A 20622-nucleotide genomic window follows, 5' to 3' on the forward strand; every position below is an offset into this window, starting at 1 on the left:
GTATTGGAGAACACAAATGTGGCCCCATTATGAATGTTGGCTTTTCCTGATATGCCAAAGATCATACAAAGCTGCAGGTAATGGTAAGGTTCTTAATAAGCACCTAACTTTGCCTGGTCCTAATGGAGGACGCCTTGCAAAGAAAGCATTTAGACTTCCCCCCAAGATCTTCTGATATATAGAAGCCTGATGCAATGGTTCAGTTAGTGTGACTCCTGCTAAACAGGAACCGGGGGACCTGATTTCACCGAAAGTGGCATGTTTAAAGGATGCTCTGCAGATTAGAGATAGTCAAATCCTCCTCTGCCCTGACATAAGTTTAGGGTCACAATCCAAGAGGGGTGAACCTCAAGAGATTCAAAAAAGTTTGATGACTGCTTTAGTGGTGTTTACAGCTCACGTAAAGGTGTTCTGGGAAGGCAAAACCTTTGTCTTTACCCAATCTGAGCCAGTGAGTACATTTCTGGACAAAGTACTGCTGGACTCTGCCTGCCCTGGTGGTGGTGCTAGACCGGGTGTATCACCATGGCTCTTGACACTTCCTATGGGCCTGCAAGCTTAACGAGGAGACTATCAGGATGTTCTTGATGGAATCCGTTATCACACGGAGTCTGAAAATGCAATGTTTTCCCTTCTCATTGCTTCTCTCATTACCTCTTCTCTCCTTTCTCATTCATTTCCCTCTTGCATCCCCTTCCTCCTCTCTCCCTCATTTCCTGTTCCAGTTTTATTCATCCTTGTATTTTGCATAAAGAGGGATTAATATGATATTCAATTAGCTATGGAGTAAGTCAGAAACTTAAAAGAGTATTGTTTTGTGTTGTGCCTTACGAGAGCCACTATTTGTTTAACCTTGGAACTCATTACTGTATCACTCATTGTTCTATGGTCTTTGCTTGTTGAAAAAATGAAGCAAACCTAAAAGTTTAAATTCACACTGGCACTTCACCGTTGACAAGAATGTCACTTTTTATAATTGCTGTGATAAACAGACCACAGAATGATTTAATAGGGCTTCACAGAAATGTATCCCTCTTTAACAGCACCTTTTTCATATTTATTTACCCATACAAATTACATTAACACAATATATGAGCCAACATCTTGCTTATAGTGATAGCTCATAGCACCGTCTATTTATTTAACACCTTTTCTTTTAATCGTGAGCACTACTCGGTGAAAATACTGGACAAGTATTTCTTCTGTGAATGTCTCACTCAGCAGGGGTGGGTGCGTGCTTTAGGAGTCTGCCACCTCAGCTCGTCCTAGTTAGGGTTCTTCAGCCAAGCATAGCTTGGTTCCAGTGGCACAGTGAGCCCGGGTCCCATGTCTGGGCATACAGATGCACCTAGGGTGGCAAATGCAAAAACGACAAGGTTATGGATAGAATACTTGAATTAATCTCAACCACTGGCAGTCACCTAGGGCTGCATCCAGATCCATTGTTTTTCGCCCCCCCATTCCACCTCAGTTTGGACCAGGCTATATACAAAGAAGTCTTGAACCGGCTCCTCATGGGAAAAGTCCACCCCGAACTACCAAGCCTGTTCTTCCCTAAGCCGGAATACAAACAACCTAGGAGCGGTTTTGCTCTAGTTAAGACTCTTCAGCCAGGTATAGCTTGATTCCATTGGCACAGTGATCCTGGGATCCACGTCCGGGCATGCCTGGTGCACTTAAGGCATCAAATGCAAAAACAACAAAGTGATGGATGGAATGCTTGAATCAATTTTAACCACTGGCAATCGCTTGGGCTGCATCCAAATCCATCCTTTTTCTCCCACCATGCCACTTCAGTTTGGACGCAGCCATATGCAAATCAGTCTTGACCCTGCTCCTCATGGGAAATGTCCAGCCCGGATTGCCAAGCCAAGTCTTCCCTGAACCGGAACACAAGCAACCTATGACTGGTGAAACCATGGGATTTATGATAGCAGGCTACACAAGAGAGATAGAGAGATTGGAAGAAAGAGACAGAAATGGTGTGGGAACATTTTTGCCAGCCCAACTTCTGGTTCTGAGTCCGATCCTGATCTCCAATAATTTTCACGATTTGTCCAAAGATGTACAGTACTATAGAACCTTACTTGTATAGTGCTTATTGCAGAATATGTTTAGCAATTTATAAACTGATGACTTTTCATAGTGTATTTGTTTATGTACCTTAATGTCTAGATTTTCTTCATATGTACGGACTTTTGTGTATTTTTTGTATTTTGCTTTGCACATTGTATTGTTTTATAAGTTTATAAATTAGTACAATGCAAATATTTATAATGGAAAAATGTTTAACAATTTTAGGTATGAACACGGATTTTGTGTAATTTTACTTTTATCTTTGTTTGCAGGACCATCTGATATCCTGTCCTTCAATGGCCACCGTCTGCTTTGCTCTGACCAGTTCAAGCTTTACCTGGTCACCTCAGAGGACGATCCCCAGCTGAGTGCTGAGATTAGCTCCGGAACAACGATCATCAATTTTAGCCCTTGTGAAGACAGTCTCGGAAAGACACTGCTGCACAGAGGCTTTGCTTGTATTCAACCTGAACTACACATTGAACTCCAGGTCAGTGCTGCGGTATTCATATCAAGGCACTTATACAGCACATGGTCACCTAAATAAATATTGTCGACGATTCAACCTTTGACAGGCCAGGGCGAGCAGAAGAAATTGAAGTGTCGGTAGCTTGGGCGATGGGGTGTCACTCATTCATCTGAATAAGAAATCAGATCTTACCCTTCTCTCAGATCTATCTTCAACACTACAGGTAATAAGATGAGTAGTAAAAAGTGAGACTCTGAAGTAGGACACATTTTTCTAACCTTCAGAGTTATTCCATGTATGTGATGGACAAAAACTGTGGAATTTCTAGGTCTTGATCACATGCTGGAACTGTAGATCAGGATACAAACAAACCATTTTTGGGTAGCAAAAGTATGCTTTGGTTCTTGACTGAGAGATGCTTTTGCTGAGGGACACTATAAAAAGACAGCTGCTCCCCTCCAAAAAAGAATCCTTCAGGGAGGTGCGGTTCACTAACTAGTTGCGTCAGTTATTTTCTTTCCGTGCTAGCCAGCGCAGATCCGTTGAAGAGAGCTACCCCCTGTCATTTTTTTTACAGACTTTTTGTTGACTTCTTTTGGTGTGTAGGATGTTGAGTAGGAAGACCTTGGGGTTCAAGCTGTGCGGCGCCGGTCACCGTGCCATGTTGTTCTCGGATCCCCACTTGGTGTGTCTGTGAGGCCTGGAGTCATGCTCCGATTGCCGGATTTGGGCATCCTGACCCTGCCGGCGCGCCTTCAGCCTCGCAGGCTCAGATGATGGAAGAGTCCTCGTGGGTTCCACACCTTTGGCTCCGGCCCCAGCGTAAAGGCCTCCAGCTGGACTCGTTGTTGGGTCTGGACTGGTGAAGGTCGCACCTCTGTAGCGACCTTCCACGGTGCCACATCCAATGCCGAGCTCCTCGGCATCACCGGTGCCCACCAGCGGCGCCTCCTCAATCCTCATTCCTGATGACACGGAGCCGGTCGTGCGTCCTCCGACACCTAGACCAGAGCTGTATGGCTCCATGCTGTTCAAACTGCCCTATTCTGAAGGGTTTGGGATGGATGAGGAGGATTGGAAGGGGGAGCGGATCCCTTAAAAATCCCACACCCACAAGATATGGACTGGTACGAGGAACTGGGTGATGCCAGTGGTCTGGACACATCCCCAGACTCTGGCAACCTGGCTATGGAGGGGGTGGCATCATTTGCTATGGTGGTGCGTAGGGCTGCGGAGGTCTTAGACCTGCTGCTCCCTACGGTGGCAGTCAAGACTAATATCTTGACAGAGGTACTGCAGCTTGGTGTCTCCAGTTCAGAACCCTTGCTCCCTTTCAATGAGGCCTTAACGAACGTCGTTCTGGGCACCTGGTCCAAGCGCAGCACAGGGGCTCCTGTGAATAGGACGATTGCCCTCCATCATTGCCCTGCACCAGGCGACCCAGTTTTCCTCACCACCCACCCAACCCCACAAAGCTTGGTGGTTCAGGCTTCCACTTCCCATGGTGCATTCCCTTCCACACCCCCGGGTAAGAAATCCAAGAGACTGGAGAGTTTTGGAAAGAAAATGTTTCTTCCGCCAGTCTGGCATTGCTGTCGGTGAACACCGCATGTCTTTTGGGCCGTAATTCCAATTTGAAATGGGACACAGTTGCGCAGGTGCTGCCCAGGGTTTCAGAGGAGGACTGGGCCCTACTCTCCCAAGCTATCTCAGACAGGAGAGATGCAGCAAATCTCGCCATCAGATGTGGTTTGGACATGACGGACTTGCTGATCAGAGCGATTTCCATAACGGTGGCCGTACGTTACCACACCTGGCTGAGGACATCTGTTTTTTTGGGGGATGTTCAAGCTAACCTTATCGACATGCCCGTTGATGGCTCCTCTCTCTTCGGAAACAAAGCAGACACCACCCTTGAGCGTTTCAAGAACTCGTGGGCTATGGCTAAGTCCTAGGGCCTCACCACAACACCCTGGTCCACATCTGCTTTTCGCTCCTTTCGTGGCTATGGAAGGGGCTACCAACCGCACCAACTCTATTCCAGTCAGAGGGCCCGCAAGTTCAGCAGCCTCTGTGGGCCGTGGATGCGGTTCATCCTGACCCCATGGGTTGGGAGGCCAGAAGTCGAGCCAAGCCACTATCCCCCCTCGACCGCAAGACCTTCCTAGTCTGATCCCACAGGATCATTTACGACTAGTTGGTGGCAGAATACGCCATCTTCTCCACCACTGACGAAACATCACATTGGACAGGTGGGTTTTGCAAATAGTCTAAAGGGGCTGCACCCTCCCCTTTGAGGTTACATCTACATCTATGCCTCCTGTGTATGATTGGCTGGCGGAGGATCACCTTGCTCTGCTCCACGAGGAAGTCAAGACTCTCTTGGCCAAGGGAGATATAAAGAGGGTTCCCGGGCCAGAAATAGGCTGTGTTTGTTATTCCCACTATTTTCTGGTCCCAAAGAAAGGCAGAGGTCTTCATCCTATCCTCGACCTCAGATCCCTCAACTACTACCGCAAAAAGGAGAAGTTCAAGATGCTCACCCTAGCTCAGATCCTGTATGCCCTGGACCCGGGAGACTGGATGGTGGCTCTGGACTTGCAGAATGCCTGTTTTCATATCCCCTGCCTGCCCATCGTCGCTACCTGTGGTATACGGTGGGCCACGAGCACTTTCAATTTCGGGTGCGCCCCTTCAACCTCACCAGCGCCCCTCAGGTGTTCACAGAGAAGTGTGGCTCAATGGTTAGAGTGGCAGACCTCGATGCAGAGCACTGGTCCGGGACCAGGGTTCGATTCCCGTCACGGCAGGGTCTCGGGCTATAAATTCCGCGGACCGGATATTCTCGCCTCAGTGCCTATTCTAATCATGGGTCCCACGCTGCAACTCTGGGCAATAGCTTGCTTAATCTCCACAACGGCCCCAACAGCGCTGGGATACCTGGCCTCACCATGGGGGTGCCCAGGAGTGGACACCTCACATGGAAAGCCAGGAAGGGTTCCACAGCGGTATGAGTAAAAGCGCCAGGATGCCCCCGTTGGGGGTGGCAGTGCGCTATACAAGTACAAACACACATTGTGTAGCATGGCAAAAACACAAAGGTGATGGCAGTGGTCGCAGCCCATCTGCAGGGATCAAGGGTTCCAGTCTTCTCCTATCTCAACAACTGATTGTTCAAGGCGGCTCATCATTCGCTTGGGTTAACTATCAACATGTTGAAGTCACACCTGACGCCCTTTCATTGGAGCGGCTCTGGAAAAGGTGCAGTTTCTGGTTTATACTCCAGAACGGCGAGTCCAGGATATTCAGGCTATGATGCCGATGTTTCAGCCGCCATCCTGGATTTCGGTGAGAATAACTCTGAGGTTGTTGGGCCTCATGGGCTCCTGCATCCTGCTGGTGAACCATGCACAGTGGCACATGCGGGCTCTGCAGTGGGACCTGAAACCTCACCAACCTGGTTCAGATCTCGGAGGGCACAGCAGTGGTGACTAACAGACCGTGATTGGATCAAGGGCAGACCCCTCTCCCTTCCACCTCCAGATCTCACAGTAGTGACGGATGTGTCTCTTCTTGGCTGGGACGGCCATCTGGGAGAGGTGCAGATCAGAGGTCTCTGGTCTCCGGCGGAAGCCAGGCTTCATGTCAATCTGTTGGATCTTCGGGTGATCCAAATGGCACTGAAAGCCGGTTTACCAGCCATAAAGGGAAGGCTAATTCAGGTGTTCATTCACAACACTGCCATCATGTGGTACTGCAACAAACAAGGCGGGGTGGGATCGTAGACTCTTTGTCAAGAGGCCTCTGGACTTGGCTGAAGCAACCGGGCATTTCCCTGGTGGTTCAACAACTGGCCGGTTCTCTGAATGCCAGGGCAGATGAGCGCAGCTGAAGGTGCCTTGCAGATCATGAGTGGAGGTGGGGAGAGCCTTGGTTAGATCTGTTCGCCTCTGAAATGTCAGCAATTTTGCGCATTGGAGTTTCCAAGGCGGTTCTCGCTCGGCGACGCTTTTCATCGCGAGTGGAGCTCAGGCCTCCTATACACCTTTCCGCCCATACCACTCCTGCCAAGAGTGCTCAAGAAGATCAGGAGCGATCGGGCCCAAGTCATACTTGTGGCTCCGGATTGGGCATGGAGAGTTTGTTATACTGCGCTTCTAGACATGAGCACCGATCATCCGAAGAGGTTGCCCCTTCGGGAGGATCTTTTGTCGCAGCAGGGGAGGGTTCTCCACCCGAACCTATCCACTCTCCGCCTCCTTGCATGGAGATTGAGCAGCAACAGTTGATAGCTTTTGACCTTCCTCCCAAAGCCTGCGAGGTTATTCTGGCGCCAGGCGTCACTCCATGAAATCGGTATACGCCTGCAGATGGAACACATTTTGTAAATATCGTACACAAAGGTCCATTGATCCCTGGTCTGCCTCTCTGGCAGATATCCTTCTGTTTATCCTTTCCTGGGCCCAGAAGACCTCTGCCTTGTGCACTTTGAAGGGCTACCATTCGGCCCGTTTGGCTTTTCTTCTGCTATCAGAGCAGCCTTCCCTTTTTAAGTCTCCTGTGGTGCTGAGATTTCTGAAGGGGTTAACCCACTTGTTTCCCCCTTCTCCTTTTCTTATGCCACAATGGGACCTTAATTTGGTCCTCACTTCCTTGATGTGCGCACCGTTTGAGCCAATGCACAACTGTCCTCTACGGTTGCTCACCATCAAAACAGCTTTTATGGTGGCAATTACCTCTGCTAGGAGAGTGAGTGAATTAAAGCCACTGTCATCACAGCCTCCTTACCTGACAACCTGAATGTCTTGAAAAGTACTGACGTCAGCACGCCAGAGTGGCAGTCATATTGATGACGCGAACGTCACGACACCAACGAACACTGCGCTGACGGACATGACACCGATGACATTACTCAGAGTCGACTGATACCACCTACCAATGCGCAGGGGTACTGCTGAGAAAAATCTTCCTGAGCCAGTCTGATGCCTTCAAAGGTAAGGAATCTGCGGCTAGATCATGTGTCTATCAGATAATGCGTTACCAAAGGTAAGTAACTAGTCCGACAGGATTAGTTTGGTTCCTGTTCTGCCATTCCTAGATATATATTTTGAGTTTTATAGTGCGCTCCATGTAATAGTTTGGGTATTTCTGAGCACAGGATGAGGAAAAATCATGGAGTGGAAAAAGACCACCTTTCAGTTATGGCAGACAATAGGTGCAGTGGTGCCCGGCACACTGGAAAATGTATTAGAATGAGATTCAGAATAATTTTCAAGAGTTTCTTTAAATTAATGCGGTTGTGATCTGATTTTAATGAAGGATCACACTCCACAGCCTTGGTGTGCTATGGATAAAAGTTTCTCGTTTTATTTAGGCATTACTATATATATAAATATATTAAAACGCACAATGTCCCATGCAAGAGAAGCGCCTTGACAGTTGGTGCCTGCGGCGAGACCATGACAGTATCTCGCTTTCTATTATCCCACAAATATGATCACGCAGAACTCCTTTTGGCTTCAAAAGGTATTTATTCAGATGCAAAGCTCCTACGTGTTTCGGACTCTGTTCTTGATCACGGTAGTTTTAACCGCGTGATCATCTTTGTGGGATTATATATATATATGAGCCCAAACATATAAATAACATTTAAAAAGATTAGTCTTACAGTTCTACCGTACCCTTAGAAGTATGTGTCTTGCATATATGTTGCATGGTTGAAGTGAGGGAGTATGACTCCTAGTTATAGAATTGTGTAGTGCACCTTTAAATATATATATATACTCTGCCCGGTAGACATTTAAAGGTGCACTACACAATTCTATAACTAGGAGTCATACTCCCTCACTTCAACCATTCAGCATATATGCAAGACACATACTTCTAAGGGTACGGTAGAACTGTAAAAATAATCTTTTTAAATTTTATTTATATGTTTGGGCTCATTCTGCCCACCTTGTCAACAAATCCAACACGTTCGGATCAGGTAACACATCATATATCTGTATTTTAAGAACCAAAACTAGGGCTCGAATTGAGAAAACAAATTCTGTCTGATGAGGCAAGATGAGCTGTAAATGGGAGTGCAATAGAAAAACTCGAGCAGAATGGTTCAAGTCAATCCAGTGCAATAAAATATCAGTGCAAATTAGTGCCATTGGGCAAGTTAGATGGGCAATGGCCACTACCACAGAATACGTGAGGTTAAAAAAAATTATGAGGTGCGAAAAAAGTACTTGCAATGTAATTTCCCTTTAAGACCATGAGTTATGCAGATTGTTTTTCACTTCACAACAGTTTCAAAATGTTTCTTTCTGTACCCCTGTGGAAAGGACCTTGTCTAAATTGTCTTCTCCCTTTAGCTCGCGGACCCCATTTTCAGGAGGCATCATGCGCATATCAATGTAGCACTTTAGTTTCTTTCCACTGAATTGTTCTTGCTATCATATGATCTGGCTGGAATGTCAGTCGATTCAGACTAGTCATCGCATGGTGGTATTTTCGCACTTACCAATCCTGCTGTATTGGGAAGAATTGATGTACCTCTAAAACAGTATTGGTCCACAGCGGGCTAAGCTTTACAGATAGTTAAAACACCACTGTCTGTTCAGTAATTCCCAGTTAGATTCACTATCTATAAATTCATCATATAAGAAAGCTGAGAGGTACCTGCTCCTGGTTTGCCCTTGCTACACCTGGTCTCGTGGGTTAAAATCTGCTTGATGCCACTTCTAGGGCTCATCTCGTTTACTGAATTAAAGTCCATAGAGCTGAAATTGAATTGCCCTTAATTTCCTGAAATGTCTTAGTATTCTGCTATTTAAGTCTTCAGAAATTAGCTTGGGATCATTATTCCACAGTCGCTGCTTTTCAAATAGCCCGCTTATGTGCTATTTTTATGCCCTCTTCTTTTCACAGAAAGTGACAAAAGCAATTCTGCAGCAACAACACTCCCTCCAGCAGCTGGAGAAGATGGTCAGAGATTGTTTTATTTCCTCTGATACAAACGATGTGGACAATACAGAGAGAATGATTGCTATCTTCAATCACAAGCAGGAAGTAAGTTATGGACCCTTTTAAAGATCCATATTGCAATTTATGATGTGAGCTGACATTTCTGCAAGCCTTTCAACTGGAATACTCTCATGCCGCGTGGTTATCTCCACTAAACACAAACTTTATTTAAGGTCTAACTGCTTCAGATAATGTTTAAGGCATTAAGGTCCTCACTAGGAGTTTGTCAGAACAGGGTTGGGTATTTACCACGTGTGTTACATACGATTTCAACAGGGTGAGGTATTTACATGTGCTAAATAACTTCTATTCCGAGTTTTTAATTGAAAAATGGTGCATACCCTGTGCAATCGATATTTAACACACCGTTTTCTGCATGTTTTACCTTTTCTCCGGGCTTTGTCCCTCGATAAATTTAGGCAATATTGACCTGCTGGAATGTTATCAATATAACTTTAATAGTGTGATGATTATCACACAACTGTCAATTCCAATCCCTGTGGAAACATTTCAAAAGCCCTTATCTGGTAATGAGGGCTTCAATGTTAGTCCTTTCATCAGAAGAAATGCATGTGAGAACTTATTTAAATGCACCATTTTTGATCTCCTTGTAAGCATTGCATATATTAGTTATATCTTACTTAGGTTTGCCCAACTAAGATAACTCTCAACCAGTAACCCAATTTCCAACACATATAAATAAAATGTGACACGATTGTGGGAGAAAACCAAGCACAATCACAATTCCGCTTTAAAGTACAGTCCACCACAATAAGACATTAGGGACTTCATCTTAGAATAACACACCTAGACTATCACACATCATAGAATAACACACCTAGACTAAAACAATGTCAATATGTCCCAATAAGTCCCCCAGATCTAGGGGCGTGGCCAACTGCCGAGCGAAATGGCCATGTAGCAGAGAGGCTACGTCCAACCGAGCCCTTTTGTGATGGAATCCATCCACTAATCCTCAGTAACCGTCAGTGAAACTTTCAACAATTGCTTCAGAACCTCCATGGAGTGACCCAGTCGCGGAACGGATGAAATCGGGTGAAGGAGAGTGGAGATCGGCCCGGCTCTGTACTGCGCAGATCCAATGACACTGCAGCTGAAGAGGAGGAGGGGCGTTGCGAGGGCCAAGGCAGCGGTGGACGTCTGCAGGCCGCGACTGCTGGGGCGGACCTCCGAAAATCCAGCCTGCTTGATATTTGCACTGGGGACCAACGACGAGTCTGTGGACTGCCTCGGCCCTGCAAAGAGGTATGGAGAGGGCGAGAGCAGTCGGGACGAGACAGCGGTGAGCCACAGGGTACACCGGGGCATGGCTGCAGCCCGGAGGAGCCTTGTGGCCCGCTTTCCTCGACAACCTGCAGAGCACAAACTCGGCTGTGAGGAGCGCCCGCAGGTGTCATATTCCCCATTTGCTACCGGGTAGGCTCCTGTGTGAAGCTCCCTATCTTAACAGCAGCAGCGCGAGGAGATGCACTGAGGGAATCAATGGTACCAAAGGGGATGATGGACGGAGCGTTTGAGCAAATCAAACACTCACCCCCTGTCAACTGATCTGGGTTTAATCCATCATCATTCTTTAGCTCACTCCACCACCCCTGTTCAGATATGGCCATATGCAAATCAGTCTGACCCTGTGCCTCATGGGAACAGTCCAGCCCGAACTGCCAAGCCATGTCTTCCATGGACCGGAAACAAGCATCCTGGGACCGGTTTCGGGTTCATAACCCTCATCAGCCAGGCTATCTTGAATCCAGTGGCAAAGTGAGCAAGGGACCCACGTCTGGGCATACCCTGCCAACTTAGGGCGAACAAAGCGATACCAAAGGGGATGATGGACGGAGCGTTTGAGCAAATCAAACACTCACCCCCAGTCAACTGATCTGGGTTTAATCCATCATCATTCTTTGGCTCACTCCACCACCCCAGTTCAGACATGGCCATATGCAAATCAGTCTGACCCTGTGCCTCATGGGAACAGTCCAGCCCGAACTGCCAAGCCATGTCTTCCCTCTTTGAGGGAATCAGTGGCACGGGGTGGCAGTAACAACGGCTGGGTCCTATCTGTAGCCCCCACTTTGAGGACTTGCACATTATCCTTGATGCCTTAGTTGATGCCTAATACACCTCAACAACCTGACCAACACTCAAATACACTGTATTCCACTGTAAATAGAACCACTGCCCTCCCTCCCCCCTAATCACAGAGTATCAACTGATATCATCCTGTTAAGAAGTTATGGGAAAACCACGATTGGGGGTTTGGGATCCGCCATAAGAATACCTGCACTGGACAACAAAGAGGAGTGCTCTGCATACAGCAGCTGCGGCATTGAACAATCGAGGGCGGCCCTGGTGGTCGTTGGTGCAGGTCCAGGTGGCCGCAGACGCGGCACATTCGGCGACAGCCCGATACTTGATGCAACAAACTCAACAGTGCAGAGGGGGTGCGAGGAGCTATCATCAAAGTACTGCACCACAGGGTTGGTGAAGAACTAACCCTGGTCTCAGTCAAACAGTGAAGTATAGCGTCCTGTCACTTCCCCTTTTGGCGATGCCATAACCCATAGGTGCCGGTGATGGCTGGAGGGAGGAGCGGCAAAACGACCATGCAAGCTAAACTGGATAAATAAGCCTGACAAAAAGGAACGGGCCCAAAAGAGAAAAGGGGAGAGTAATTACCTGAGAAACTGCATATGCCGGAGGACTCGCCTGACCTGACCCTCCTAGACATTTTGACGGCCATTACCACGGTGAGGACATCACTGGAAACAAGAATCAATGCTGTATCCACTGAGGTATCTCTCATACGGGTTGATATGGGAAATATGAACTCTAGAATTAAAGAAGTGGAATCTACCGCCGGCTCCTTAGTCAAAGACACTTTGACGCTCAAAAAGCAAATGACTAATCTACAATCCCGTACTGAAAAGATGGCAGAGCAACTGGATGAATATGAAGTGAGGTCTAGACGTAACAACATAGGAATTCTCGGGCTGCCGGAACACGCGGAAGGGGCGCGACTAACGTGTTTGTCGAGGAACTGAAAACAACGCATCTGCAGCCCACTAGTCTCTCAAAACTTTTTATGGTTGAACAGGCTCATAGAGTGCCGGGAGGCATACCCAAACCAGGAGCTCCCCCCAGGCCAATCATGGTGAGGATTTTCAACTATAGGGACTGGGACATTATTTTATAAGCAGCCTGAACTGCACCTCCTGTCGCGTATGAAAATAGTAAGGAGACCTTTTTTCTGGATTTTATGCTTAAAGTCCTGCGTCAACGACACAGTTTCCTCAAAGTGAGAAGGCTTTGCGCGAAAAGGGGATCAAGTATGCACACTCTTTCCGGCTAATTTACGTGTGGAAGGGGAAGGAAAAGTTTGTTTCTTCACTCCAGATGAAGCTTGGGACAGGATGGAAGGGTGGCATACTGTGGGCAAGAGGAACCATCTGAATCAGAAGGACAGACTGGGGCAATCCAGCGCAGAACAAGATGCTAGGTATGAATCCGACGGCGCCAGGATAGCCGACAACACTCCAAAATAGCCACACTTTACTTTGTGCCGGTATCGAACGCAGATAAGTGATATTCCTCCGTTCTGGGCCTTAGCATATCTCACCTCCCCCAGCTGACATACAAGTAAGGTATTGAACTAATTATGGTCTACTGCCGGGGAGTGGAAATATGAGGGAAAAGACTGGGTCCACCACGCAGTTCCCAACTTGATACAAGGTTTTACTTACACTTGAAATTGAACAGGCGGATGGCTGGTCCACGCACCAATAGTTTCAGAGGTGGGCGATAGGCGCTCTGCAGAGTTGGGGAGGTTCTAATACCGCCACGCAGGGAGGGGGGCGGGGGTTTGTATTGGTGGGGGGGGTGTGACTTGTTTCAACAGGTAACTTTACTGTTGTCAGTGACAATCACATCCTTACGGATTCAGAAATTGGCGCTGACAGAAAGGGGGGTAAGGGATGTTTGTTGTGTTATTTGTTTAGCTTAGATACTAATGACATGGTATGATGGAAGCGGGTCATTAGGGCCTGTGCACTTTCCACAGTGCTCAATGCTAGGAAGTGACCTACCTGGATCATGAGAGGGCTGAATGGACTCAATTGACTTACAAGGTTAATACTGTAACTAGATATGGCACCACCTTTAAAACAGGGTCTTAAATTGATCTCCTTGAATGTGAATGGCTTGGGAGACAAGCTAAAAAGAGGCATAGTGATGCAATATGTAAAACGATATTCATCCAATGTGATCCTGCTCCAAGAGACACATGCTGGGAAATGCCTGTGGGGTACTGACCAGATGGGGCTTTAGGCTAGTGGCACACTCAGCGTTCAGCACTGGATCTTGTGGTGTGGGCATAATGATGCGTAAAAACTTTCAAATGGCGGTTGACCGCACATGGACGGATAACTTGGGTAGATTTGTCGCGATCTCGGGGAGATGGGTAGGCCACATTTTAAATCTAGTATCGGTATATGTACCATCCGGCCTCCAGACCTCGGCCTTCAGGGACCTGGGTGACCTCCTACTTACCCTATCTGAAGGGAGACTCCTTGTTGGAGGGGACTTCAATTCAATAGTTTCAGATACTCTTGATCGCTGGCCCCCAAAAATCCTGCCTTCTGCCTGTACACAAATTCATAACTTCATGGAATCAGTGGGACTCATTGACACATGGAGGGCATGCCACCCTACAGAGCATCAATACACATTTTACTCAGGAGCCCACCATAGCATATCCAGAATAGACTATATCATAACACCAGCAGACCAACTAGGTCAGGTCAGGGAAGTGAGACATCTAGCTAGGGGAATATCAGACCTGGGCTCTGATAGAAGTTGCGGAGCCACGGATTGGACGAGTGGCCCCAATAAACCCTTGGTATCTGAAAAACACCCTAATCAGAGAAAAAGTTTGTGCGGGAAACCAAGCTTTACTTCATTGAAAATAATGGCTCGGTGGAGTCCGCTCAGACTCTCTGGGAGGCATTTAAAACTGTAATTAGAGGCTATGCTTTCTCCCTGATCGCAGTCACCAAGAAGGAAAAGCTGAAAACGCTAACTAGTCTTAAAACAGAGATACTAGAACTGGTAAGTCAGTTACGGGACACCAACACAGATGAGGTTAGGCATATCCTGAAATTAAAAACAAAAGAGTACGCGGCCCGAGCTACGGAGGCTGCGAAAGCACAGCACAGGGCAAAACTCAGTAGAATATACGAGGTAGGGGACTAGGCATGGAAATTATTAGCCTGGCTGGACCACAGGAGAACAAGCTAACAGAGTAGTGGTAGAACTTACGGATGAGCTTGACACCGCTTGCACTGAGCCGCAAGAAATTGCAAATACATTTGGTAAGTGTTAGATTTGGGGGTCTCTAGTTGGCATAGGTAGGCACCTGTGACAAATAGGGACCCTTGCATCTAGTCAGGGTAATGGGGTACACTCCTAAAATAACCCCTGCTCACCCCCTTGGTAGCTTGGCACGAGCAGACAGGCTTACCTCAGAGGCAGTGTGTTAAGCATTTGTGAACACATACAGTAATCAAGTGACAACACTACAGATGGACACCACACAAGTTTTATATAAAAAATAAGTATTCTTTATAGACATATCACAAGACCACAAACGACACAAATCCACAATACTGTTACTTTAAAATGGTAGAATTTTACTTAGTTCTCTTAAGATGGTAAATGCGACACTCAGAGTTCAATGTACCTTAAGATGCGACACGCAGGGCAACAAAAGTGTTGCAGGAAAGGTGATGTGGTAGTTCCTTACACACAAGGACAGCGATGCGTTGAAGATCTGGTGCAAATAAACAAAGATGGCGCTTTCTCCTTGATGCGACATGCTTCCCGGTGATGCGGCAGCATCTGCTGCGACATCATTCCTCTTCTCCGGTGATGCGAGATGCTTTACACGATGCGAGTCGCGACAGGCCCTGCGACACGCTTCCCAGTGATGCGGCGGCGTCTGCTGCGATGACGATCCTCTTCTCCTGGCGATGCGAGGCGCTTCGGTGGACCTGCGATGACTCAACGATTCTTCTGCAACACGCTTCCCGGTGATGCGGCGGCGTCTGCTGCCACATCGATCCTCTTCTGCGGCGATGCGAGGCGCTTTGTGTTGTGAAGCGACAGCGGCATTTCTGCGACACGCTTCCTGTTCTTGAGTCGCGCTTCCCGCTCCTTGCAACATGCAAGTCCTCAAAACGTCCAGCACAACTGCAGGCACTTCAAAAGAACTCTTGGGGAGCTGGTGGGTGAAGTCTGTTAGCCCTGAGACTTCAGCAGGAGGCAAGCTCTTTTCCAAGCCCTTGGAGAACCTTCACAAGTTGAATAAAGAGCACACAAAGTCCTTTCTCCTTTCTTTGGCAGTCAGGCAACCACTGCAGACCAATCCCCCAAGCAGCACTTCAGCTAAGAGATAGTCTCTCCTCAGTTTCTTCTGGTTCCCCTCCTCAGCAAAGGTGTCTTCTTGTTTCCAAAAGGGATCTAAAGTTCTTGGGTTTGGGTCCCAATATTTATCCCCAGTTTCTCTTTGTTCTCTGAAGGCAGAGAGGCCTTTGCCTAGTCCAAACCAGTTCTGGTCAGTCCTGGAGCACTTTGTTGACAAGACTCCTTCTTTCCTTTCAGAGTGCCAGGCAGAGACATCAGACGCACCACAGGAGGTGGAGCCAGCATTGTGGAGGGAAGGCACAGCCCTATTCAGGTCCCAGGTGCAACTCCTCCCACCCATCTAGATGCAGATCTCTCTATTCAGCCCTGTGCTGACTCACCCTGTCTCCTGGAATATCCCCAGCGCCTGTCACTCAAACTCCAGACAAGGAATACACAGCCTAGCAGAGGCAGGTTTGGATGGTTAGACAAGAAAATACCTACTTTCTAAAAGTGGTATTTTCAAACACAGAATGTTAAAACCAACTTCACTAAAAGATGTATTTTATCATTCGGAGTTCAGGCATACTAAACTCGAATTTCAACCATTTTCCCTGAGTCAGTTAGGATTATAAGATGTAATAATCAAACTGCCCATTCTGGCCTATGAGAACCAGGTAGCCTTGCAATGGTGAAAAACGAAAATGGCTGTAATTCACTATTAGAACATGTCACACACACCAGGGCATGTCCTATGTTATACTTACAAGGCACCCTGCCCTTGGGCCTACCATAGGGGTGTCTGATATGAAGAAAAGGGAAGGACTGGCAAGTGGGTGCACTTGCCCAGTCAGCATGACAGTACCAGACCACACACAGGCTCTGCAATGGCAGACCTGATACACACTTTTACAGACAGGTTCTGGGGGTGGCACAACCAGTGCTGCAAGCCCACCAGCAGCAATTGGTTTACAAGCCCTGGGCACCCCTGGTGCACTGTACTAGGGTCTGACAGGTAAACCAAACCAGCCAATCACGGAATCACTAAACCATACATCAATTTACAATAGGGAGAGCATATTCACTTTCAGCACTGATCAGCAGTGGTAAAGTGCCCAGGGTCATAAAACAGCCAACAACAGGTCAGAAAAAATACAGAAGGAAGGCAAAAAAGTTCAGGGACGACCCTGCAAAAAGGGCCAAGTCCAACACAACCCCCTTCCAGCCAAAACGCAGGATAGACCAATCACTACCTTGATGGGCTTCCCTGCTTTGGGCGATAGAACATGGACCTGGCCCGCAACTGCAGGGACAAATTCCAGTTCTACGCCAATCTGAACCCATGTGGATCCCTCTGTCCATACTCTCAGGGCCCACCAAGCTAATCCATGGGGAACCCTGCTCCTCACCTGTGGACACCACCTGTGCAGCACCTAACCTTAGCTTGCTCACAGGTGTGTCCCAACAGACAGACAGTAAGCCACAGTGGCCACTGACAGTAGTCAGTGATGAGACCCAGGCCTTATGCCCCTCAGGCTCTCAAACCTCTGTGGCGTCAGAGAGCGGGGGGCAGTAGCCCCAGGTGCTTGGCACCCTTTGTCCACTCTCCCACCTGTCAGGCCAGGTATGACATCCTGGTGCTGACCTACCAGCCCCGGGCCTGTACCCGATGGCTGGACAGGAGACTGGGGAGGGCTTTCCCACACCCGGTCCTCCTCCTCCTTGTTGGGGCTCTGTACCCTCCCAGAATTGCCAGGGCACCTGTGGCAGGTGTCCTGCTCAATTCGCCCACCAGTTCAGGGGTTCTATCCTGCAACTGGGCGTCCAGGTCAGGGGGGACACCCTGAACCTGGCCCTCCAACCTAGGGTCTAAACCCTCCAGTTGAACCAGTGTCAGAGGTGAGGACTCCCTCCCTCTGCACCCCCTTCCAGAGTGCTGTACCCTCCCACCTGGAGTGGTACACCTATAAGACCAACCGGTCAGGACACTGTTTCCAGTTGTCCCTCCCTCCAGGTCAGACAACACTTGAACCTGGCTCTTCAACCCAGGGTCTGTACCCGGTGGTTGAACACTTGCCCGGCGCACCTGGACTTCCTTGGGAGCTCGCATGCCCCCCTGAGGGTAACACATAACTCATGTGTTGTGTGATAGTCTGCCTGGCACAGATCTCCCAACTCCTGCCCATCTGACAGTGCGCGAAGATCACCCAGGACAGAAGTGGTGTCACCATGGTCATTCACTGGTGACGCAGCCCTTCTGGCTGGCTCCTGACCCACTGGTTCTTCCACTGGGGACTCTTTCCCCCTCTCACCCCTCAGTCTGGACTTCTGCACCCTCCACTTAGGAGTGGTACTACCAGACACTAGAACTGAGGGAGGCCTGTTTACAGACACTCCCAATTCACCAGACACTAGGGGATCCCCCTCCACGGGCGGCCCATCAGGACAGCCTAGGCTCGCCACCTGGTGTTCCCTTAAAGAACCATCCAGGCTCTGAGACTGGGTTTCGGGCACCTTGGGACACGCAGCCCCACACTCACTCCTCCGCTGAGACAGGACATGAGTCCCTACACCCCTCCCACGACACTGGGACCTAGCTGGGCTACACTGAACATCATCCCCCACTCTGGGCTGGAAGATACCTGAGCCACTCCTCTGAGGGTCACTCCCCAATGCCTATCCAGACCCTCTGGAATCCACCAAAAGGTCTACCTTCAATGTGAGCTCCCTGGGGTCAGAGCACTCACTCTCCAACAGGTGTTGGCATAGCTCTGGAAAACAGGGACTTACAGTATGCTCTCCCACAATTGAATCACACAGCCCCCTACAAGGGTTAACCAAACTATCCTTCACCTCTCCATCCAGTGCCTCGCACACGTACCCCACACCACTCTCCTGAGATTGGCAAGACAGTATCTGACTGTCTCTGTCATTCAACCCACACTCTTCTGGGCGGTCTTCACACTCACATACCAGGACTTCAACCTTGGGGGAACCCCTCTCCCTGCACCTCTCATCTAGAGTCAGTAGAGTGTCCCTCCCACCACTAGGACCATGAACCCCTGCGTCAGTTTCCCCATTCTCCTCAGGGACACTGCGCACTACTGGAGCTACCTCATGCCCTTGAACCTCCTGGTGTATGTTAACCCCCTCCAAGTCAGGCGCCAAATCTCTGGGTGTGTGTATTACTCCCTCAGCACTAGATAACTCTATATTGCTGCCACCATCTGAGTTGGATTGCACCTCCAATTCAGCAAAGCTCACTCTTTGAGCTACACATATTTCTTGTTGCTGGGCTGAGACACTCATGGCCTCAAGCCTCTCGAGCTCTAACTCAAGCTCCCTCATTCTTAACTCATGCTCAAACTGTATTCTCTTCTCGGGCTAATTTCCTAGTTTGCAGTTCAAATTCCAACTGCCCGATTAACTAGAGCTTGGTTAGCTCCATTTCATGCATCCTACACTCTTTCCTATCCTCCAACTCCTCTGGAGACAGTCCTTTGGCAGAAACACTGCTACATATTGGGGAAGTTACTCTCCTCCCCCCTGGACCCACTGGCCCACCCAGCTGCTCCTCTGTATTCTCAACCTCTTCCTCATCATCAGAGGTATTTCTAGCTGCGACCCAGGCCCTCAGCGCCTTCTGGTACTCATCTCTCTTGGAGAGACCGGTCATTGCAACTTTGAATTTCGTGCAAAAGTGCTTCAGCTGTCTGACAGTGTAGCCTTCCAGTTTCTCCTCTTCCCAATAAAGATCAACAGATGCTATAGATGCTGCTTTCTCCATGGTGACTAAACTTAGCAGTTCTTTGCAAAAATAGAAAGTCCCAGAAAAACAATCTACCAAAAGTATGTGGTTGCGTTTTGGTCTGCACTCACTAGAAGTGTTCACCAATCACTGTACATGAGTCACAAATGCAAGTTCAGGATCCTCACCGCTGACCACCAATGTTAGATTTGGGGTCTCTAGTTGGCACAGGTAGGTACCTGTGACAAGTAGGGACCCCTTGCGTCTAGTCAGCGTGAGGGGGTACACTCCTAAAATCACCCCCTTGGTAGCTTGGCACGAGCAAACAGGCTTATCTCAGAGGCAGTGTGTAAAGCATTTGTGAACACATACAGTAATCAAGTGACAACACTACAGATGGACACCGCACAAGTTTTATATCAAAAATAAGTATTCTTTATATAGACTTATCACAAGACCGCAAATGACACAAATCCACAATACCGTTACTTTAAAATGGTAGAATTTAGCTTAGTTGTATTAAGATGGTAAATGCGACACTCAAGAGTTCAATGTACCTTAAGATGCGACACGCATGGCAACAAAAGTGTTGCAGGAAAGTTTATACGGTAGTCCCTTACACACAAGGACGGCGATGCGTTGAAGATATGGTGCAAAGAAACAAAGATGGAACTTTCTCCTTGATGCGACACGCTTCCCGGTGATGTGGCGGCGTCTGCTGCGACGTCGATCCTCTTCTCCGGCAATGCGAGATGCTTTACACGATGTGAGCCGCCACAGGCTCTGCGACACGCTTCCCTGTGATGCGGCGGCGTCTGCTACGACGTCAATCCTTTCCCCCGGCGATGCGAGTTGTTTCCACAACGATGCGAGCCGCGACAGGCCCTGCGACACACTT

The 20622-nt window shown here is 48.3% G+C and overlaps 1 protein-coding gene across 1 annotated transcript in view; it reads left to right on the top strand.

Annotated features, from left to right (window-relative positions):
• Positions 1-20622, top strand: part of LOC146859134 (uncharacterized) — a 2052335-nt gene that overhangs the window by 1199323 nt on the left and 832390 nt on the right. Inside the window, exons 79-80 of the mRNA XM_085649806.1 lie at positions 2349-2566; positions 9464-9604. Of these exons, the coding sequence (XP_085505932.1) occupies positions 2349-2566; positions 9464-9604 (359 nt within the window). The remainder of the gene's footprint in view (positions 1-2348; positions 2567-9463; positions 9605-20622) is intronic.

Source organism: Triturus cristatus, chromosome 3_2 (genome assembly GCF_964204655.1).
Source record: "Triturus cristatus chromosome 3_2, aTriCri1.1, whole genome shotgun sequence".
NCBI classification, from domain to species: domain Eukaryota; kingdom Metazoa; phylum Chordata; class Amphibia; order Caudata; family Salamandridae; genus Triturus; species Triturus cristatus.